The 24,850-nt window shown below is 44.8% G+C and overlaps 1 protein-coding gene across 1 annotated transcript; it reads left to right on the forward strand.

Annotated features, from left to right (window-relative positions):
- The first annotated feature begins 12,984 nt into the window (after positions 1–12,984).
- NPPC (natriuretic peptide C) lies at positions 12,985–21,900 on the forward strand. The gene is made up of 3 exons (XM_056563231.1): positions 12,985–13,206; positions 17,656–17,943; positions 20,410–21,900. Exons 1-2 carry the CDS (start codon positions 13,114–13,116, stop codon positions 17,917–17,919), a joined length of 357 nt encoding a protein of 118 aa, XP_056419206.1. The 5' UTR covers positions 12,985–13,113; the 3' UTR covers positions 17,920–17,943; positions 20,410–21,900.
- The last annotated feature ends 2,950 nt before the right edge of the window (positions 21,901–24,850 follow it).

A 24,850-nucleotide genomic window follows, 5' to 3' on the forward strand; every position in this document is an offset into this window, starting at 1 on the left:
CCTGGAGGAGGGTGTGGTGGCTCCGTGGTCGCTGGCCTCGCTTCTCCACACCTGATTCTCTGCTCTTCCTCGAACTGTAACACTGAGTCTGCTATTGCGGGATACTATTGCCGCATGGAGGGCGGGTAGGAGTGTAATGAACCTACCCTTTTTGATGAGCAAGGATATGCCCTTGTGGTCGCATCCAGAATTTCCGATGGGGCGACAAAATGTTCTATTTCAGGGGAGGAGGGTGGTGGGTGTGGAGAGGGTGAGGCATCTGCTACACTCTTCTGAACCCAGATATTTGCGACTGTTGGAACTTTAGGCTGCTTATCCAATAGGTAATCTACAATTTTTGCAGTATAGTCAGTTGATGGCCTTTCTGATGGCTAGATTGCGTGACGTAAGAGTGATCCAGGGCCCTAACACTTTTGACGCTCTCATTACCTCTTCGGACAATGTTCACTCGTTATCTTATTTATACTGGAGGCTCAGGAGAAAGGGAAGTGAAGCTATCACCACGTCTCTATTCAGGTACTGGGAAACCAAGTTAGGGGTCCCAGATTTAGGTAAACATATCTTGGAGGGATGGGGTAAGATTAGGGCGGCGGTGATTGGAGAGGCATGGAGAGAGACCCAGTTTAAAGTGATGCATCATGCCTTGTATGGGTTTATGCTGCCTCAAACTCCAGAGAGACCGGATAGGATTGAGGCTTGTCCGAATTGTGACAGTCCTCGGACGGATCTTCTGCATGGCCTGGTGACATGCGGTCGATCTAAGATCTTTTGGGAGCGACTTTTTAGTGAGATAGACAGGGTTTTGAAGTTCAAACTGGTGTTCGATCCCCTATTGATTCTATTCCATATTCCTAAAGATGGTGCCAGTCTTCCCTCTTTATTGCATATTTTTGTATTGGTTGGGAAGAGATGTCTTCTGGCCAGATGGCTGGTGCCTGCTATGCCCACCTTTTCTGATGTCCTAGCTCAAATATCTAAGTACTTACATTGGGATCTGTTGGAGTATGGGAAGGTGGCTAATAAATCGGTTAAGTGCTTTTTTAGAAAATGGACAATGTATATTGTTCACTTCCTTTCTGAGGAAGAGATAGTAAGGGTGATGACCCCCTGTAACGGAGTGGTACCTAAGGAAGGCGGTGGCGGGCACTTTGGGGAGACTTAGACTGCCAAACTAACGGTGTTGTGGCCTCGGATTGTCTTAGGCTGTGGGGTGACCTTGTGACCTATCTATGTTTACTTACTGTTTTGCCTGATGTCGATGCCTATAAGCTCGTAAGTGACATGATGTATACTCTCTTTGGGTGGGTGGGGAGGGTGGGGTTTCAATGGCTAATTTTCTACATTGATCGTTGCCCCATTGTTTATTATTATGGTTTCCATGACTGTTTCATTTATGCATCAGGAGCTTATATCCTGTCGAAATTTGTAAGATGTTTGAAAAAGCAAATAAAGATATACTTAAAAAAAAAAAAGAGAGGGCATGATGTGTTTTCACTTGACAAGCCCCCTCCCAAAGACTTAAATGGAGGGGGCATGGTGTGAAGTCGCAACCAAGGCTGCCCAAATCCAGCATTCTCAACATAAATGTTCAGAATGCCAGGGTGCCAGACTGGAGATCGCGAGGGTCCCATAGGCCGGACACCCCGCGATCAGACATAAGATGTCTAGGGGCAGAGAACCCCTTTAATGCTGCCCATCATTCGGGCAGCATGAAACTGCTGACAGGATCCTTTAGAAGATATGGAGAAAGTAGGAACCACCAAAAGCCAAAGGGGAGAAAGCACCTGTTCTCTTGTTTATCATGGACTAAACTGTTAAAATATGAGATCATTTGCATGACATTGAAGGAATGAGTAGCGAGGATAGAAAATACTATTTGTGTATCAGTGAGGGGCTTGGGTTTATCACTACAAATTGAAAAAACTAAACAAACAAGTAGTGTTCCTGCGGATTCTTTAAAGGACCATTTCCTTGGTCCAGGTATTCTGCTAATGGCAAAATATTGGAAATACATTCAATGACCTGCCTTCCTGATGTCCTTGAAGAAGACTATTTTTCACACAGCTGGAGACGCCTTGGTGGGTTTTAATGTACGAACAGTATGTTTCAGGTCTAACCCCAGAAGCTCCATTTGTGTAAGTCATGCCTGTGACAAGGCTAATTCTGCACTTTTTCTTTCCGATGTAAACTTGCTTTTCTATCTAGCATGCTACAGAATACAATTTTTATGGCACTTTACATAAATAACATATTAGGTAAGTGGTTTTTCCGATAGAGCAGGTAAAGGTCCAGCAGTTCAATGCTCCAGGCCCTTGCCTTTACACATACTAGATCATGACATTTAATACCTCCTGAAATAAGTTCCTTAGGCTATCAATTCCTTCAATAGCAGAGCGCATTAAGTGTGGTGAATATGTAATTGTAGGAGACATGTGAAACAATAGTCTGATAGTATGTTTGTTTCCATCTTCAACATGTTTCCAGATCTTGTCATTCTGGTCCTCTTCATTTCTGGCAGCTCTCTGAAATTGTCTTCTCTACTGTTCCCTTGAAAGACCTTTATCCTTTATCCTTCTTGGTGATGACTGCATTTTTCCGTATCTACAGTTCCACTGCATTATCTCTTATCCACTTTGATTTATTTCATTTTTCAAGCTTTCTTCTAGTCATACACAATTTTCCTATAAAACAATGGGTAGTTATTTTTTTTGTTTAATTTTTTTTTTTAAATAGTGTTATTTCTACTTTAGTCTTTATGCCACCCAGATGCACAATGTAAAGAGAGTGTAAACTTTCTCAAGTTCTGACAAAGTATGGAAACAGTTACTCAAATATCTGTATGATCTCCTAGGTAAGACATACAAATAATAACAACCTAGAAATGAGGATTGAGGTGGCATGTCATGGCCATAGGGTTTGATTTACTCCTTGGTGTTCTCTCTTCTACATGTTCTTGTGTGGGAAGGATAGGGGTGCAGCTGGGAAGTGACTCAGAGAAAACATTGCTCAATCTATCGATTGCCTTTGTTCTCACGGATGTTTCATTAAAAAAGGAAGGAAAACACCGACAAAGAAGTGATGCTCCTTCCATGATAAGTGAAAACAGCCGATCCCCCTTCACAAGCCAGGAAGCTGAACACTAGACTGTGCTGGCTGTGATCTCCTGGACTGTACTGTGTATGACAGCAGTGCCACCAATGATCTCCTGTACTGTACTGTGTATGACAGCAGTGCCACCAGTGATCTCCTGTACTGTACAGTGTATGACACCAGTGCCACCAATGATGTACAACAGTAATGTACTGTACAGTGTATGACAGCAGTGCCACCAATGATCTCCTGTACTGTACAGTGTATGACAGCAGTGCCACCAGTGATCTCCTGTACTGTACAGTGTATGACACCAGTGCCACCAATGATGTACAACAGTAATGTACTGTACAGTGTATGACAGCAGTGCCACCAATGATCTCCTGTACTGTACAGTGTATGACAGCAGTGCCACCAATGTTCTCCTGTACTGTACAGTGTATGAAAGCAGTGCCACCAATGATCTCTTGTAATGTACTGTGTATGACAGCAGTGCCACCATTGATCTCCAGTACTGTACTGTGTATGACAGCAGTGCCACCAATGATCTCCTGTACTGTACAGTGTATGACAGCAGTGCCACCAAAGATCTCCTGTACTGTACAGTGTATAACACCAGTGCCACCAATGTTCTCCTGTACTGTGTATGACAGCAGTGCCACCAATGATCTCCTGTACTGTACTGTGTATTATAGCAGTGCCAACGGTGATCTCCTGTACTGTACAGTGTATGACACCAGTGCCACCAATGATCTCCTGTACTGTACAGTGTATGACAGCAGTGCCACCATTGATCTCCAGTACTGTACTGTGTATGACAGCAGTGCCACCAATGATCTCCTGTACTGTACAGTGTATGACAGCAGTGTCACCATTGATCTCCAGTACTGTACTGTGTATGACAGCAGTGCCACCAATGATCTCCTGTACTGTACAGTGTATGACAGCAGTGCCACCAATATTCTCCTGTACTGTACAGTGTATGACAGCAGTGCCACCAATGATCTCCTGTACTGTACAGTGTATGACAGCAGTGCCACCGATGATCTCCTGTACTGTACAGTGTATGACAGCAGTGCCACCAATGATCTCCTGTACTGTACAGTGTATGACAGCAGTGCCACCAATGATCTCCTGTACTGTGTATGACACCAGTGCCACCAATGATCTCCTGTACTGTACTGTGTATGACAGCAGTGCCACCAATGATCTCCTGTACTGTACAGTGTATGACAGCAGTGCCACCAATGATCTACTGTACTGTACAGTGTATGACAGCAGTGCCACCAGTGATCTCCTGTACTGTACAGTGTATGACAGCAGTGCCACCAATGATCTCCTCTACTGTACAGTGTATGACAGCGGTGCCACCAATGATCTCCTGTACTGTACTGTGTATGACAGCAGTGCCACCAATGATCTCCAGTACTGTACTGTGTATGACAGCAGTGCCACCAATGATCTCCTGTACTGTAGAGTGTATGACAGCAGTGCCACCAATGATCTCCTGTACTGTACAGTGTATGACAGCAGTGCCACCAATGATCCCCTGTACTGTACAGTGTATGACAGTAGTGCCACCAATGATCTCCTGTACTGTACTGTGTATGACAGCAGTGCCACCAATGATCTCCTGTACTGTATGTATGACAGCAGTGCCACCAATGATCTCATGTACTGTACAGTGTATGACACCAGTGTCACCGGTGATCTCCTGTACTGTACAGTGTATGACACCAGTGCCACCAATGATCTCCTGTACTGTACAGTGTATGGCAGCAGTGCCACCAATGATCTCCTGTACTGTACAGTGTATGACAGCAGTGCCACCAATGATCTCCTGTACTGTACAGTGTATGAAACCAGTGCCACCAATGTTCTCCTGTACTGTACTGTGTATAACAGCAGTGCCACCAATGAAATCCTGTACTGTACAGTGTATGACAGCAGTGCCACCAATGATCTCCTGTACTGTAGAGTGCATGACAGCAGTGCAACCAATAATCTCCTGTACTGTACAGTGTATGACAGCAGTGCCACCAATGATCTCCTGTACTGTACAGTGTATGACAGCAGTGCCACCAATGATCTCCTGTACTGTACTGTGTATGACAGCAGTGCCACCAATGATCTCCTGTACTGTATGTATGACAGCAGTGCCACCAATGATCGCCTGTACTGTACAGTGTATGACACCAGAGCCACCAATGATCTCCTGTACTGTACTGTGTATGACAGCAGTGCCACCAATGATCTCCTGTACTGTACAGTGTATGACACCAGTGCCACCAATGTTCTCCTGTACTGTACTGTGTATGACAGCAGTGCCACCAATGATCTCCTGTACTGTAGAGTGTATGACAGCAGTGCCACCAATAATCTCCTGTACTGTACAGTGTATGACAGCAGTGCCACCAATGATCTCCTGTACTGTACAGTGTATGACAGCAGTGCCACCAATGATCTCCTGTACTGTACTGTGTATGACAGCAGTGCCACCAATGATCTCCTGTACTGTATGTATGACAGCAGTGCCACCAATGATCTCCTGTACTGTACAGTGTATGACACCAGAGCCACCAATGATCTCCTGTACTGTACTGTGTATGACAGCAGTGCCACCAATGATCTCCTGTACTGTACAGTGTATGACACCAGTGCCACCAATGTTCTCCTGTACTGTACTGTGTATGACAGCAGTGCCACCAATGATCTCCTGTACTGTACTGTGTATGATAGCAGTGCCACCGGTGATCTCCTGTACTGTACAGTGTATGACAGCAGTGCCACCAATATTCTCCTGTACTGTACTGTGTATGACAGCGGTGCCACCAATGATCTCCTGTACTGTACTGTGTAAGACAGCAGTGCCACCAATGATGTACTGTACTGTGTATGACAGCAGTGCCACCAATGATGTACTGTACTGTGTATGACAGCAGTGCCACCAATGATCTCCTGTACTGTACAGTGTATGGCAGCAGTGCCACCAGCAGCAGTGCCACCAATGATATCCTGTACTGTGCAGTGTATGACAGCAGTGCCACCAATGATCTCCTGTACTGTACAGTGTATGACAGCAGTGCCACCAATATTCTCCTGTACTGTACTGTGTATGACAGCGGTGCCACCAATGATCTCCTGTACTGTACTGTGTATGACAGCAGTGCCACCAATGATGTACTGTACTGTGTATGATAGCAGTGCCACCAATGATGTACTGTACTGTGTATGACAGCAGTGCCACCAATGATCTCCTGTACTGTACAGTGTATGACAGCAGTGCCACCAATGATCTCCTGTACTGTACTGTGTATGACAGCAGAGCCACCAATGATCTCCTGTACTGTATTGTGTATGACACCAGTGCCACCAATGATCTCCTGTACTGTACAGTGTATGACAGCAGTGCCACCAATGATCTCCTGGACTGTACAGTGTATAACAACAGTGCCACCAATGATCTCCTGTACTGTACAGTGTATGACAGCAGTGCCACCAATGATCTCATTACTGTACTGTGTATGACAGCAGTGCCACCAATGATCTCCTGTACTGTACAGTGTATGACAGCAGTGCCACCAATGATCTCCTGTACTGTACAGTGTATGACAGCAGTGCCACCAATGATTTCCAGTACTGTACTCTGTATGACAGCAGTGCCACCAATGATCTTCAGTACTGTACTGTGTATAACAGCAGTGCCACCAATGATCTCCTGTACTGTACTGTGTATGACAGCAGTGCAACCAGTGATCTCATGTACTGTACTGTGTATGACAGCAGTGCCACCAATGATCTCCTGTACTGTGTATGACAGCAGTGCCACCAATGATCTCCTGTACTGTACTGTGTATGACAGCAGTGCCACCAGTGATCTCCTGTACTGTACAGTGTATAACAGTAGTGCCACCAGTGATTTTCTGTACTGTACTGTGTATGACAGCAGTGCCACCAATGGTCTCCTGTACTGTACTGTGTTCGACAGCAGTGCAACCAGTGATCTCCTGTACTGTACTGTGTATGACAGCAGTGCCACCAATGATCTCCTGTACTGTACTGTGTATGACAGAAGTGCCATCAGTGATCTCCTGTACTGTAGTGTATGACAGCAGTGCCACCAGTGATTTTCTGTACTGTACATTGTATGTCAGCAGTGCCTCCAGTGATTTTCTGTACTGTACAGTGTATGACAGCAGTGCCTCCCGTGATCTCCTGTACTGTACAGTGCCTGACAGTGGTGCCACTCGTGATCAACTGTACTTTACAGTGTATGACAGCAGTGCCATCCGCGATCTACTGTAATGTACAGTGTATGACAGTAATGCCACCTGCGATGTCCTGTACAGTGTATGACAGTAATGCCATCTGCGATCTCTTGTACAGTGTATGACAGCTATGCCACCCACAATATCCTATACCGTGTATGACAGCAGTGCCCCCTGCAATCTCCTGTACTGTACAATGTTTGACAGCAGTGCCAACGTGATTTCCTTTACTGTGTATGACAGCACTACCACCCGCGATCTCCTGTACAGTGTATGACAGCAGTGCCACCTACGATCTTCTGTACTGTACAGTGTATGAGAGCAGTGCCACCAGTAATGTACTGTATTGTGTATGACAACAGTGCCACTGGTGATCTCCTGTACTGTACTATGTATGACAGCAGTGCCACCAGTGATCTCCTGTACTGTACAGTGTATAAGAACAGTGCCATCAATGATTTTCTGTACTGTACAGTGTATGACAGCAGTGCCACCAGTGATTTTCTGTACTGTACAGTGTATGACAGCAGTGCCACCAGTAATCTCCTGTGCTGTACAGTGTTTAACAACAGTGCCACCAGTGATTTTCTGTACTGTACAGTGTATGACAGCAGTGCCACCAGTGATTTTATGTACTCTACAGTGTATGACAGCAGTGCCTCCCGTGATCTCCTGTACTGTACAGTGCCTGACAGTAGTGGCACTCGTGATCTACTGTACTTTACAGTGTATGACAGCAGTGCCACACGCAATCTACTGAACTGTACAGTGTATGACAGTAGTGCCACCTGCGATGTCCTGTACAGTGTATGGCAGCAGTGCCACCTAAGATCTTCTGTACTGTACAGTGTATGGCAGCAGTGCCACCTGCGATTTCTTTTACAGTGTATGACAGCAGTGCCACTCGTGATCTCCTGTACAGTGTATGACAGCAGTGCCACCTACAATCTTCTGTACTGTACAGTGTATGACAGCAGTGCCACCAGTAATGTACTGTACTGTGTATGACAGCAGTGCCACCAGTGATCTCCTGTACTGTACAGTGTATAACAACAGTGCCACCAATGATCTACTGTACTGTACTGTGTGACAGCAGTGCCTCCTGCTTTCTGCTGTATAGTGTATGACAGCAGTGCCACCTAAGATCTTCTGTACTGTACAGTGTATGACAGCAGTGCCACCAGTGATTTTCTGTACTGTACAGTGTATGACAGCAGTGCCTCCCGTGATCTCCTGTACTGTACAGTGCCTGACAGTGGGGCCACTCGTGATCTACTGTACTTTACAGTGTATGACAGCAGTGCCTCCCGTGATCTCCTGTACTGTACAGTGTATGACAGTAGTGCCACCTGCGATGTCCTGTACAGTGTATGGCAGCAGTGCCACCTAAGATCTTCTGTACTGTACAGTGTATGGCAGCAGTGCCACCTGCGATTTCCTTTACAGTGTATGACAGCAGTGCCACCCGTGATCTCCTGTACAGTGTATGACAGCAGTGCCACCTACAATCTTCTGTACTGTACAGTGTATGACAGCAGTGCCACCAGTAATGTACTGTACTGTGTATGACAGCAGTGCCACCAGTGATCTCCTGTACTGTACAGTGTATAACAACAGTGCCACCAATGATCTACTGTACTGTACTGTGTGACAGCAGTGCCTCCTGCTTTCTGCTGTATAGTGTATGACAGCAGTGCCACCTAAGATCTTCTGTACTGTACAGTGTATGACAGCAGTGCCACCAGTGATTTTCTGTACTGTACAGTGTATGACAGCAGTGCCTCCCGTGATCTCCTGTACTGTACAGTGCCTGACAGTGGGGCCACTCGTGATCTACTGTACTTTACAGTGTATGACAGCAGTGCCTCCCGTGATCTCCTGTACTGTACAGTGCCTGACAGTAGTGGCACTTGTGATCTACTGTACTTTACAGTGTATGACAGCAGTGCCACCCGCAATCTACTGTACTGTACAGTGTATGACAGTAGTGCCTCCTGCGATGTCCTGTACAGTGTATGGCAGCAGTGCCACCTAAGATCTTCTGTACTGTACAGTGTATGGCAGCAGTGCCACCTGCGATATCCTTTACAGTGTATGACAGCAGTGCCACCCGTGATCTTCTGTACAGTGTATGACAGCAGTGCCACCTACAATCTTCTGTACTGTACAGTGTATGACAGCAGTGCCACCAGTAATGTACTGTACTGTGTATGACAGCAGTGCCACCAGTGATCTCCTGTACTGTACAGTGTATAACAACAGTGCCACCAATGATCTACTGTACTGTACTGTGTGTGTTACGCCTAGCGCTCCGGGTCCCCGCTCCTCCCCGGAGCGCTCACGGCATCTTTCTCCCTGCAGCGCCCCGGTCAGTCCCGCTGACCGGGAGCGCTGCACTGTCATGGCCGTCGGGGATGCGATTCGCACAGCGGGACGCGCCCGCTCGCGAATCGCATCCCAGGTCACTTACCCGTCCCGGTCCCCTGCTGTCATGTGCTGGCGCGCGCGGCTCTGCTCTCTAGGGCGCGCGCGCGCCAGCTCTCTGAGACTTAAAGGGCCAGTGCACCAATGATTGGTGCCTGGCCCAATTAGCTTAATTGGCTTCCACCTGCTCCCTGGCTATATCTGATCTCCTCCCATGCACTCCCTTGCCGGATCTTGTTGCCTTGTGCCAGTGAAAGCGTTTAGTGTGTCCAAAGCCTGTGTTACCTGAACTTCTGCTATCCATCCTGACTACGAACCTTGCCGCCTGCCCCCGACCTTCTGCTACGTCTGACCTTGCCTCTGCCTAGTCCTTCTGTCCCACGCCTTCTCAGCAGTCAGTGAGGTTGAGCCGTTGCTAGTGGATACGACCTGGTTGCTACTGCCGCAGCAAGACCATCCCGCTTTGCGGCGGGCTCTGGTGAAAACCAGTAGCCTCTTAGAACCGGTCCACTAGCACGGTCCACGCCAATCCCTCGCTGACACAGCGGATCCACAACCCGTAAGCCGAATCGTGACAGTGTGACAGCAGTGCCTCCTGCTTTCTCCTGTATAGTGTATGACAGCAGTGCCACCTAAGATCTTCTGTACTGTACAGTGTATGACAGCAGTGCCACCAGTGATTTTCTGTACTGTACAGTGTATGACAGCAGTGCCTCCCGTGATCTCCTGTACTGTACAGTGCCTGACAGTGGGGCCACTCGTGATCTACTGTACTTTACAGTGTATGACAGCAGTGCCATCCGCGATCTACTGTACTGTACAGTGTATGACAGTAATGCCCCCTGCGATGTCCTGTACAGTGTATGACAGCTATGCCACCCACAATATCCTATACAGTGTATGACAGCAGTGCCACCTGCAATCTCCTGTACTGTACAATGTGACAGCACTGCCATCCGCGATCTCCTGTACAGTGTATGACAGCAGTGCCACCTACGATCTTCTGTACTGTACAGTGTATGAGAGCAGTGCCATCAGTAATGTACTGTATTGTGTATGACAGCAGTGCCACCAGTGATCTCCTGTACTGTGCAGTGTATAAGAACAGTGTCATCAGTGATTTTCTGTACTGTACAGTGTATGACAGCAGTGCCACCAGTGATTTTCTGTACTGTACAGTGTATGACAGCAGTCCCACCAGTGGTTTTATGTACTGTACAGTGTATGACAGCAGTGCCTCCCGTGATCTCCTGTACTGTACAGTGCCTGACAGTAGTGGCACTCGTGATTTACTGTACTTTACAGTGTATGACAGCAGTGCCACCCGCAATCTATTGTACTGTACAGTGTATGACAGTAGTGCCACCTGCGATGTCCTGTACAGTGTATGACAGCAGTGCCACCCGCAATCTACTGTACTGTACAGTGTATGACAGTAGTGCCACCTGCGATCTCCTGTACAGTGTATGACAGCAGTGCCACCTGTGATCTCCTGTACAGTGTATGGCAGCAGTGCCACCTAAGATCTTCTGTACTGTACAGTGTATGACAGCAGTGCCACCTGCGATCTCCTGTACAGTGTATGACAGCAGTGCCACCCGCGATCTCCTGTACAGTGTATGACAGCAGTGCCACCCGCGATCTCCTGTACAGTGTATGACAGCAGTGCCACCTAAGATCTCCTGTACAGTGTATGACAGCAGTGCCACCCGCGATCTCCTGTACAGTGTATGACAGCAGTGCCACCTGTGATCTCCTGTACAGTGTATGACAGCAGTGCCACCCGCGATCTCCTGCACAGTGTTTGACAGCAGTGCCACCCGCGATCTCCTGTACAGTGTATGACAGCAGTGCCACCTGTGATCTCCTGTACAGTGTATGGCAGCAGTGCCACCTAAGATCTTCTGTACTGTACAGTGTATGACAGCAGTGCCACCTGCGATCTCCTGTACAGTGTATGACAGCAGTGCCACCCGCGATCTCCTGTACAGTGTATGACAGCAGTGCCACCCGCGATCTCCTGTACAGTGTATGACAGCAGTGCCACCCGCGATCTCCTGTACAGTGTATGACAGCAGTGCCACCCGCGATCTCCTGTACAGTGTATGACAGCAGTGCCACCTGCGATCTCCTGTACAGTGTATGACAGCAGTGCCACCCGCGATCTCCTGTACAGTGTATGACAGCAGTGCCACCCGCGATCTCCTGTACAGTGTATGACAGCAGTGCCACCCGCGATCTCCTGTACAGTGTATGACAGCAGTGCCACCCGCGATCTCCTGTACAGTGTATGACAGCAGTGCCACCTGCGATCTCCTGTACAGTGTATGACAGCAGTGCCACCTGCGATCTCCTGTACAGTGTATGATTGATCTCAGCTTCAGAACAGCCGATCGTACAGGAGCACAGGTCTGAGCTAGTGATCACGGATGAGCTGTCACGATCTGTACATAGGGATCCTGCAGTTGTATGTTATTAGTAACCTCCGGGAGATGCCATCTCTGCCAGCCCTGTCACCACACCATGCGTCTCCACCACATCAAAGCCGCATCCTCCGGGCGGCCGCGTTATCTCCTTGCGTCTTCTGTGTAATATAAACCGGGGGAGCCCAGGAGTGGGCACAAGGTGTAATGAACTGCAGATGCCCTGATAAGATCTCCCAGTGCCCAAGTACGGGCTGCACGTGTATCACGCTGCCAGTCACTTGGCAGTGCCTGTCCAAATCCTGCCTGCAGCCGCGTAATGATGGTAAAGGAATCCTAATGGGAAAGACGCGGGAGCCCAGCATTGAGGGCACCGCCTGGCACTAGTCTGTAGTGGGTAAGCACTGGCAGAGGTTCCAGGCAGGTGCCCATGTTCTCCTATTACCATAAGCTCTGTACACTTGACGTCCTAGCACTTCTGCGCTGCGTTTCTCTTTTATTTTAATGAATAAAGCAGATATCTGAGAGTGCCAAGGAGAGGTTAACTCTTAGAGTCCTGGCATAAAAAGCATGCCCCTGACACAGTGAGGTGCCATGGGATGGCGTGAATGGGTACAGAGCGGGCAGGGACCTGGTCAGACACCTGAGGGCATGCAGTGCCCGCGCCCGTGTGACCAATAAACAAACAAACCGGCGCAGACAGAGAGGTCGGGAAAGGGTTACAGAACCTCCTATCACTGCGGTGACGTCACCGCCCCGGCTTTATAAAATGAATGGGCTGTTGATATGAGACTTACAGAAAGCGAGAACCAACAGGAGGAGGAGGGACTACAAGTCACTGAGACTCCTCTGCCACTTGTAACACTCCAGGATTTCCTACCCTGAGGAGACTGAGTGCCACTGTTAGGATGCACTTCTGCCATATTGTGTGCTGGGGACTAGTGCTGGCCGTGCTGTGCTGCAGGACGGAGGCGAAGCCTGTGGTGCAGGCACATCAGAAGGTCAGTGATCACCTGAACACCCCATTTCTTCTTCCATCCTTTGTGTTCTCCTCACACTTCCTTGCAGCCCTCATTTCTGGGAACCATCCTGACCCCTCCAAGATGCGGTGACAGGTGGCACAGGAGAGGGGGCAAATACTTTTCATTCTAGCACTGACCAGAGGGGCATTACCTTACCCCGGTTTTTCATGGGTAAGGTAGTCTGAGGTAATCTTTGTGGAGCAGAGGGCATAGAGCAGTGTTTCCCAACCAGGGTGACTCCAGCTGTTGCAAAACTACAACTCCCAGCATGCCCGGACAGCCGAAGGCTCCAAGATGTGGTGACAGGTGGCACAGGAGAGGGGGCAAATACTTTTCATTCTAGCACTGACCAGAGGGGCATTACCTTGCCCAGGTTTTTGATGGGTAAGGTAGTCTGAGGTAATCTTTGAGGAGCAGAGGGCACAGAGCAGTGTATCCCAACCAGGGTGCCTCCAGCTGTTGCAAAACTACAACTCACAGCATGCCCGGACAGCCGAAGGCTGTCCGGGCATGCTGGGAGTTGTAGTTTTGCAACAGCTGGAGGCACCCTGGTTGGGAAACACTGGTATAGAGAGCAGCGATAAGGCTATACTATCATTGACCTGAACTAACACTGGCCTGGCACACGCAGATATATTGGCTCCATCACAACAGTATGAGGCAGTGGGTCACATATTGGGCTTCATTCACACAGGCGCATTCTGCTTTTTTTTTTTTTTTTTTGTGAAAGTTTTCCATAATCTGATCCCAGTTCATACAAGGAGCTATAATATGAATAAAGCCTCAGGTTATGTTCACATAAAGTATTTTTTAACCAAAACCAGGACTGAAACCAACACCGAGAAATACTATAATGACAAGATGCACCTTTTTTTCTGTGTCGGTTCCACTTATGATTTTTGTTTACAAATATATAGAGTGTGAACATAGCTTTAGGATTCATCTGAAAAAGAATGAGAAAACCTTGTCATTAACCTTGATGGGCTTATTTCTAGGGTCTGGTTTCTCCTCCACAGTCCTAAAGATAGTAGTGATAGGGTATAGCAGCTGGTAATCACATACGTGTTCCGGTCGTCCTCAGATTCATTATCCCTATGCGCAGTCAATAGGGACCAGTCTTTTTGTGGGGTCCATCCATAGGCATGATGACTATCATTAAATTCAGCATTATAAATTAGCTGAGCCTTATACTTTTCTGTTGTACGCCAGGGGATTGTTAGCCGATCTAATGAAAATGATGGGATCTGCCAACAGAGAATGAATTCCTATGGGAAGCTGTAGTTATCAGTGACTGGGAGACCACACATTTAGGACACAGTGTACACCCAGCCAACTCTGTGGAGAGAACTGTAATATTTTATTCCTGTAGACTCCAGGTGTCTGGCTGGGTACCAGAAGATGCTCAGATTATGGATGGGGAACAGATAATTGCTAGAAATAATCCCCTTACTATTACAACATTACTGAAACAGAAGAGGGATAGAAGATCTTCTAAACTTTGCTTAGTAAAAGAGGGTCACGTATTCTCTGTCCTTGTGTGGCCTTATGTAACCCCATAGAGAAAACCTGGGAAACTGTCGATATTCATAGAAACGCTGTTAGACAGACAATTCGGTAGTAGATCTTATAGGCCATGTAGCCGAGGTGACACACAGAAAGTGATTCCTTGTGTGGGATCACCAATAACCGGTATGGTCAAACTTCAATAGGTAGCGTGCTCACCTGGATAGGTTGTGCAGAATCCAGGCACAACACTTACGCCCCTTTCACACTACAGGTATCATCCTGTAAAAAAAAAACTCCGTTATTACTCCCGGCAAAAAGTTCTGAAAACGGCCGTCAAAAAAATCCCATTCGTGTCAGTGTGCGAAGAGTATAGAAGAAAAGGGACCAGCAGATTCCAGGTGCTCAAACACCATAAGCAGAGATTAATAGTAAAAGATCCTTGCAGGGATCATATTTATTAATAAAATAATAAAATTACAGATGACGCGTTTCGAGGGTAACCCCCTCTTCATCAGATCAGTATGATATTCATGTCAGTGGGATTTTTTTGAACATCCTTTTGCATCAGGCAGGTCTGTTTTTACTAATGTCAGTTATTTTTGCTGGGACAAAAGACGGTGCATGCGCAAATTTTTGGTCCGGCAAAAAAAAATGGTGAAAAAAAACGGATGTTAAAATTTAACATTGAAGTCTATGGGAATCAGATGTTAAAAAAAAAAACATCCGTTATCATCAGTTATGGTCAGGTTTTTTAACATCGTTTTTTGTACTACAAAAAAAGGGTTTAAAACCTGATAAAAAGAGATGTAACTAGTAATAACAGATGATAACGGATGAACAACATCAGGTTTTTTAAAAGAAAAAAACCATTAAAAATAACGGATGATGGTCATCAGTTATCATCCATTATTACCAGTTATTGCATCAGTTTTTTCTTTCATGCGTTATTGTAAAATAACGTCAGTAAAATAGCAGGATGAGACCTGTAGTGTGAAAGGGGCCTTACAAGCGCATATCATTGAAGAAGATCAGCTGCTGCGGCTTCCCACGCCGAGGACATTAGCGTGTTGTATAATGGTTAGAAGAAACAGGAGATTGGAAGCCGGGATCACGGAGCTGGAGGAGATCGGTACTTGGAACAATGTACAGTATATTAAGGATTTAGGGTCCCTAAAGCAATTAGAATATACTGTACATTGTTCCAAGTACCGATCTCCTCCAGCTCCGCGATCTCGGCTTCCAATCTCCTGTTTCTTCTAATCGTTAGGTATCAGAGGGGGTTTTCTCATAAACCGGTCTAATGTCGATATCACAATGTGTTATTTTTGGTTGTCCATCAAGCTGCATTTTCATAACCTCATGATGTGGAAACAATGCAGACCTAATCTTAAATGACAAACTCAGCTCTGCTAAATCTGTTCATAGAGGGATAATTAGCGGTGCTAAAAAAAAAAAAAACTACCGAAATTAGTTATAATACCAAGAAAATAGACATATTTAGCTAAAAAAGAATGTAGACTCCCCCTGCATGGTGAGAATGCCAATTTCCCCCTTTTTCGTTGATGAGATCTATAGAAATATCTATGTTGACATTGGTATGTGTGCGTGTGTGTTTATATATATCTATACATATATATTTATATACACAGGGTAGGAGAGAGATCTGGATGATATTCCTCAACAAGGCTCCCAAATTAGTTTAGCAGGTGGTCGCCTGACATTACATTTAAATCAAGGGTCAATCGGCATCATAGATGTAATGCCAGGCATGGAAAAACGTCTAGAGCATTAACCCTTTTCTTGTTTTAATGATGTTTCCATAACTGCTAGGGAGAAATGTTATAATGAATAACAATATAGTGCTATGCTTACTAATAGGACCATAGTCAGGGCAGTACGCTACTTTGTGCAAATGTGGTGCAACTACTACTGGCATTGAATGGGTTACTGAACCAACATGACATAATGCAGTAACAGACAATCTCCAGCTCAGAGTCCACCATGTAGTCAGCAAAGTAAGACTCGTGGCAATCTAAAATAAGGTCCTTTATTGCACTGTATACCCCTTTTTATAAGCCGTCTATGTGCCTGACGTGACCAGCTCACCCCATGGGCAGCCACATTGTTCAGAGGCTCATACTAAAGATCAAAATATGAATTCTCAAGGGAAACTGATCTTATCAGGTTATCTCTCATTACCCAATTACAGTAACTGATATGAACAATTGAAAGTGTTTTATCTTGAAAAACAAGTCCACTAGTCAAGACATTACTTATATTATCTGTAGGGTCATATTTACAGCGTGTGCTGCCCAAGGCACTCAGACTGAATACACCCTGTTAGGCTGATTCCACAAGCATCTATTTAAATATGAAGCAAAAGCCACAATAGTTACATGCGGATTCCGCATGGATCTCACCACTGTACACAGAATGTAATTCACAAATAATGAGCATCTTTACATTTGCAAATAAAATTTGCAGCAGTTCTAACCAACATGGATTTAACCAAAGGGGGAAATAGATGTGTACCCCCAGGCCTCATTATGGTGGCAGCAGCTACAGCAAAATGATTTATCTTCTCTTTGTTACTCACTGAAGTGCTGCCCCCTCAACACTGCTGCCCTAAATACTGTCCCAGAGGTGCCTAATGGAAGATACAGCCCTGATTGTCCTTCTACATCAGTAGGGATGGATCCATAATGCCAAATGTATCATACAATGCAGGCATAGAGAGAAACAGGTTTCCCACTACCTGCATATATTCTTGTTCTCTTTAGGCAGATATAAACCATCATCGGGTTTCCTTTAATCAAGCATTGCTTCTCTTTTCAAAGAAATGGCCAAATTTCTATTTTGAGTCTTTGTTAGGTGAAAATACATTAACTAATGACCTTCTGTATCTTTTTTTTTATATTGCAGTCACTGCGTGCATTGTTAGGGGAAGAACTTGCTGAATACTTGGCCTCTGGAGAAAGGGGTGAAAGGTACATTGACCCTAAGACTCGTGCTCGACTTCTGAGAGATCTACGTGCAGATACACGATCAAGGGCGGCATGGACAAGACTGCTGAACGAATACCCAAACACCCGAAAATTCAAAGGCAACAATAAAAAGGGGCTATCTAAGGGCTGTTTTGGCCTCAAATTGGACCGCATCGGAGCCATGAGTGGCTTGGGGTGCTAGAAGTTAGAGCACCATCTTGTGGTGGTCAGTATGAACTACTCTATTATTTTTTTTATCACCCTTATAGTCATGTACTATTATTTATTTCAGAAAGTCATTAACATCTGGGCACTGTAACATATGATAAAGTAGGTAGTTAAGATACATAAAATAAGTAAAAGACAAGTACAACAAACATAAATTAATTAAATGACAGACTGGTTCAGTTGGAGAGTGAACACTGCCCACGAGGGCCTACAATTTAGATTCTTTTACAATGTCTTTAAAAAAATAAAAAAATAAAAAAAAACAGTTTAATGCTTCTACTAGCATAACAAAGTAGCATAACTTTATGCACCCATTATTTAGTCAGTATCTCGTTTATGCCTTTTGTGGCACTTATTCAAGTTTAACCTTGAATTCCAACCTTTATTCAGTTATACATAGAGAACTGATTACTACTAGGTTATTCAGAGTAACTGTAGACCCTTATCCTACATAACATGACTTTCAAAAGAAGACAACATTCAGGAACCTAAAATGCAACAAATGATGGTAGGCGTAAAGACAGAAAGGCAAGATTGCACATGAATATGTCTATGTTTGTTCTCTATAACCACAAACAGTAAGGTAAAAGGAATCACAAATAACATCGTTTTTAAAGGGTTTTTCACCAGACAGACCTCCATTTCATAACAAATAGACACTAATAGATGAACATGCCCTCATCCTTCTTTTGTGATATATTAGTCTACATATGTATGTAAGTGTTGTGGAGTCCTCAGTAGAAAAATACAAAGGGTTCAGGTTTTGGCTTCTTCCAGTTATGCCGAGTTACTGTGTGAAGAAGCTTTAAATGCATAATGTGCAATATCCATATCCTTCCATTTGCACACAAGAGTTTCAATTAAAGCAGTGGTTCTTAACCTGGGTTCGATCCAACCCCAGGGGTTCGGTGAGTCAGTCCCAGGGTTTCGGTGGGGGAGGTCGCAACAGGACAGGCAAACCAAGCAATTGCTTGGGGCCCCGAGCAGAGCCGGTGTTTGCCGGTCCTGTAGCGACGGGGCAATTCCTCCCCATCACTATGAACTCCTTGCGGCCCCGCGTTAAGTTTAAAAATGCAGGGCCGCCGGGACATAGCGCACGCCCGGACGTCACTGACGTCCCGTGCGTGCGCCAATGGAAATTAAGGTGCCGAGGACCGGAGGATAGAGAAGGAGGAAGACGCGCGCTGGCCATCTTGTTAAGTGACCAGCGGCACGTCATCTTCGGTGCTCCGACCACCGGTCCCGAGACCTACTGCGGTGGTCAGAGCACTGAAGTGGGCAGTACACAGGCATACAGCCTCCAGCCATACACTGTATATGGCTGGAGGCTGTATTTCTGTGGGGGAACACTGCCTACATCAGTGGTCTTCAACCTGTGGACCTCCAGATGTTGCAAAACTACAACTCCCAGCATGCCCGGACAGCTGTTGGCTGTCCGGGCATGCTGGGAGTTGTAGTTTTGCAACATCTGGAGGTCCACAGGTTGAAGACCACTGGCCTATATAATGTGGGGGAACACTGCCTGCCTAATGTGGGGGAACACTGCCTTCCTAATGTGTGGGGGAACACTGCCTGCGCCTAATGTGTCTTAATGGTTTTGTTCTTTAATGGTTTTGTTCATTTTGTGCACCTATGTATAAATATATACCTCCTATGTTTTGAATTTGAAAAAAATCATATTTTTTCCAATTAAGAGGGGTTCGGTGAATGCGCATATGAAACTGGTGGGGTTCAGTACCTCCGACAAGGTTAAGAACCACTGAATTAGTGGATGTATATTTAACCATTAGTTTTCTTCATTGTGACATCTTATGGATGTACTAAAATAAAACTATCTGTTATGATAACACATAGAAGAATTGATTGTCCTATGAATTCTGTTTAGTGCCCTATTATTGTAGAAACTGTTCTGGCAGGTATACAAAAAAACACATAGGATTCAGTTTGACAATGATCATATCTGTAAAGATGCTGAGATAGCCCTGTGTACTTATCACAATGTTCTTGCATCATGTGATAGCTCTCCGGAACTATCCTGAGATACTGTACACTAGAACTAAACTATGAGATCATACATAAATGTGTAATCTATGTTAGTAGATTGTAGCTTAGTGTCGTATTGTCATTTATTAACAGCAATGTAAATGTTAGAGATGTGGTGCCCTACATAGAGCCCTTTATACTCTGTAGGTGCAGGGTTTGCCCCGTGCACAGAAATGTTCAGCCTGTGGGAGGAATACAGTGACAACTTGAGGAAAATGAATGATTTGAGGCCAGAGCTGCGCTTCCCAGGCTTCTGGCATTGAAAATCCTGGGGCTGTGTTATTAATAACTAGAATCATAATTCCATCTGCATTTTCCATGCGCTGTTACAAGCCTCGAAGTGCTGTATGAGAGAAGTCAGAAACCTGGCCTTCCATATGCTAATAGCAACACTATAATCCAAAATCTTTTTCTCTTTCAGGCTCCTAACATTGACAACGGTTTTCTGATCACTGGTCATTATCCTGTCTTAGTGTAGACGCCCAGCTGAGAATTTTACGTTTTCCAGAAGATTCTACAGTGAGGGGACAGGCCGGTACGATGGGACATAGGACCTGCTGTTACCACATCTGTCATCATTTTGTTGCCAGCGCACAAGAGCCATTAATGTGCGTTTTGTATGCATATCTGTAATGAGGGCTGCCTAGATGTTTACATATCAGTGTTCAGACACGTGCTTCACCTTTTAGGTGGCCAAGCAGACTGTCCCGTATGCTCTACACATGTAGAGTGACTAGGCTCTGTGCAAAACCATTCCTAATTCATGGACTGTCAACGTTTGAGCCGCAAGGAACCTACTCCAGGTTACAATTAAATCATCCTATACCTGACTTTCATTTTTCTTTGAGATTTAACCCTTGACAGCTCATTACCTACAAAATGTTTTGAGCTACTGTTTGCGCTGTAATGAAGCACCGGAGTTCAGTTGCCAACCTGCCATGTTCATAGTAATGACCTGCCTCTACCAGAGAGGTCAGTAATGCTTGTCCAACTTCAGCAAAATAATAGGGTAAGACTGCAGTGCTTTCTGGGACAAAGGTCGGTCTTGAAACCTTAGTAGCTGCTTAACTATTCTTCCTCCTTTCTGTTAGTCTTATGTCAGTTTTACGCTGATCTTATGGCCAAGTAAATAAGCTCCAATGCTACAAATGACATGAACGTAATGTTTCATTTTGTGTTTTTACTTTTAGATGTCTAGTGTTGTTACAAAGCTGCACATAACTATAGGAAAACAGGGAATTTACTATTTTATTAAGGATTTCTCACAGATCTGGGAACCTTATTTGTAGAGGTTCCAGCCAACATATGCGATACTTGATACAATACTAGCATGATGTGTGACTTTGCAGAAATTGTCTACAAGAGTGGTATGAATTTAGATATGAGTCCTTGTACATCTCAACTTTACATATATTACTAAATGTATCCAACAATATAACTTTCAGTAATTCTCAGATCCTGACATTGAGGGCTTGTTATCTCTACAATGATATAGTTAGTTGCATGATTTAGTATTCTGAGAAATGGACAAATTCAGTTAATCTGTATGCTGTGGGTTTCACTGAAGTTGTGCCAGACGCACTAGACCGACCAGACAAAGCACACATGAAGTCTTCACTTACCCCACCATTTTCATTGGAAAGCCACAAGCTTTGTCAGAGAGACTTAATCCAGCAGTGCAAGGATGAAGTCTCTTGGGGTACTTATGTAGATCGATATGTAAATTCTCACCTTGCATCAATGTATTTATGTTGTAAAGCTATTTATATTGTTTATGAAGAGATATTTATAAAGAACTTTTATTTATGTAATGAACCGGGTCAAACATTGTAACAATTTGTCCTGAATAGTTGAAACGTTTTAAGATATAAAAAAAAAAAAAACTGAAGAAAAAAAGACTTCATTTCATGTACATCTGTAATCTGTCTTTATTTCTGATGTTCTGTGATCACGTTGATTCTTCACAAATCTATTAAACACACATAATCTATAGATTTCACACTTGAAGAAAAACTCTGTGGATGCTACATAAGAATAGTTCCCATTGCTATTGAAGAGGTTGCAATTCTTATCATGAAGTCTCTTCACATGGATATAACCTAAAACACGTAGACCACAAAGCAAAGTTTGTAACAGGGCCCCCAACTATAAAACATCATTGATGTATGGAAAGAAAGTTCTGTACGGAGTGAAAATAAAGCATTCATTTTGATTGTAAGATACCTGAATGTAATATTATTCTTTAACTGGTCACCAGCCGAAACAAAATCTATACAGTATTTAGGGGGCAGAGACACTGAGTTCTCCTATAGGACAGAGGGCTGCGACCACAGTGTCTCTGCCCCTAAATACTGTATAGTTTTAGTTTCGGCTGGTGACCAGTTAAAGAATAATATTACATTCAGGTATCTTACAATCAAAATGAATGCTTTATTTTCACTCCGTACAGAACTTTCTTTCCATACATCAATTTATGACAATAACATTATAGGGAGTGTTGACAAGTACAGATGTTGCACCAGTGCCTCAGGTTATGTCTCTGAATAGAACATTCTTATAAACCTGGATCCAAGCATGAGTATGATGGGAAATGGAGTTAACTGCTATCAAAGAGGACTGCTGTAGTACTATCAGGACTGCAACATCAAGTTTATGCATAATGAAAGTACAGACTACAAAAGAATACATTTTTGGATGAGAAGAATATACAACCCTCTAGATAAAATGGCATTAAAAGGGTATTCAAGGATTTATTTGCCCATGATGCCTTGTTATATTACTGTGTAATATGCTTCTATTACTTCCATTTGCTACTTTGTCCTGCTTGTATGCACAGTACCAAAACCCAGGCAAGAGACAATGGGGGAGATTTATCGAAGCTGTCTATGTTCCGCATCAATATAGACCAAACTACGGGGCGTTAGGCTGGTCTATTGTGCGCCTAATTTATCAAAAGGTGCACGGCTCTTGATAAATTCTGCACATGGACTTCGGGATCTATGCTTTAGACTGTATTTAAACCTGCTCCAGCATAGGCTGACATTTTGGCATACTTTCAGCCGATGCAGCTGATGCTCGCTGAAAAGTTTGATAAAACTTTTGATAAATTCAGCACCAATGCATTTTTTTTACTGTCTAAAATAGACTAGAATGCATCATGTTCTAAGAATCCTCTAAAGAAAAAGTTGCAGAAAAGTCGCTCATATTTAGACTGCGACTTTCTTTGCGACAAATTTAGACAGGAAAAACCAGTCTGAATCCTTTGTTAAATATCCTCCAATAAGTACATGGTCTTCGGGAGGGTGCGGCTGTGCTGCAGTGAGTGGGGGAAGAGCAGGTTGGAAGAGATTTACTGAAGTAATGCTATCCACCCGTGCACTGCAGCACAGCCACACTCCCCTGGAGACCATGTGACTTATGACACATTGGGAGAGATTTATCAAAACCTGTGCAGAGGAAAAGTTGACCAGTTACCCATAGCAACCAATCAGATTGCTTCTTTAATAATTCAAAAAGAAGAAAGTCTGATTGGTTGTTATGGGCAACTGGTCAACTTTTTATCTGCACAGGTTTTGTTAAATATCCCCCATTGTCTCTGGCCGCATGAATTGATTGCAAAGGTCAGAGGCAACAGTAAAAAAAATATTTGCTATAAAACAATTCTGGGTGTGGGTCCCATGGGACAAAATGGCATATAGAGGTAATAGAAGCATATTCCACAGTATTTAACTTGGTATCAAGAGCTCAGAGACTATAGAAAAAAAATCATGGAATACTCTTTTGATATTATGTATTTTAATGCATTCTCTCGGAACTCTTGCAAATATAATGTCCAGTTGTGCTCAAAAGTGTGCAAACCCTGAGAGAATTTGTGAAATTTTGCATTGATTTAGAAAATATAAATGATGATGCATAAAAACTGTCTTTTACTTAAATGGGCACTGTCACCAACTTTTTTTTTTTTATATGTTGTAGTACATTTGTACTACAACATATCTCTAATATAGTTTCATTATTTTTTTTTTATTAACATGGTGTAATTTACATTTGAAAACCGGCCACTAGGGGTCTCCCTCCTAGTGGCCGACTGCAGCCTGGCGTGACGTAACGCCTGAAAAAGGACTGATTTTGGCCTGGCAATCAGTCCTTTTTCATTTAGGCTGCTCTCGCTCCCTGCCTGTCAATCAGACAGGCGGGAGCGAGTGCATTGGCTCCCTGGCCACTGGCTGGGAGGCCACTCCTCCCGCCCATGTCATCGCTGCCCCTGCACGCCCGCTGCCGGACTCTGCAGTATCTGTAAGTAAGAGGGAACGGGGTATGCGGGCGGGGGGGGGGGTTGTGATGGAGGGAACGGGGTATGGGGGGGCTTTGACGGAGGGAACGGGCTAGCGCCGTAGTGCCGCATGGCACTAACTTATAGTTTATCTACACAGGGTGCCTCCAGCTGTTTCACTACTACAACTCCCAGCATGCCCTGACAGCCTATAGATGTCAGGGCAAGCTGGGAGTTGTAGTGGTGAAACAGCTGGAGGCACCCTGTGTAGATAAACTAAGGGCGGAAGTGTCGGGCACAGCAGACATCAGTGACGTGGTGGCTGCTGGGGAAGTCTGCCTGGTAGTGAGCACACTACCAGGCAGACAAAAAGTTATTTTTAATATAGTAAAAATAAAAATTTAAAGCAGGGAGGGGTTAGGGATAGATTGGCAATAGGCAGGGACAGAAAAAAAAATAGAATGGTGGGAGCTACCCTGTAAAGTCCAGTACTGCTCTTCTGCCCTCCTGTAAAGTTGGGTGTGAATAGATGCACACGCTAGGCATTACAGTTGATGCGGCAACCATACGATGCCCAGCGAGTTCAGTG

The sequence above is a fragment of the Hyla sarda genome, chromosome 3, assembly GCF_029499605.1.
Source record: "Hyla sarda isolate aHylSar1 chromosome 3, aHylSar1.hap1, whole genome shotgun sequence".
Taxonomy (NCBI): Eukaryota; Metazoa; Chordata; class Amphibia; order Anura; family Hylidae; genus Hyla; species Hyla sarda.

Excerpts from the sequence above, each read along its gene's own strand:
- NPPC (XM_056563231.1), top strand. The coding sequence starts at position 13,114 with ATGCACTTCTGCCATATTGTGTGCTGGGGACTAGTGCTGGCCGTGCTG. Across the intron at positions 13,207-17,655 it reads TGGTGCAGGCACATCAGAAG|TCACTGCGTGCATTGTTAGG; the intron begins GTCAGTGATCAC and ends TTTATATTGCAG.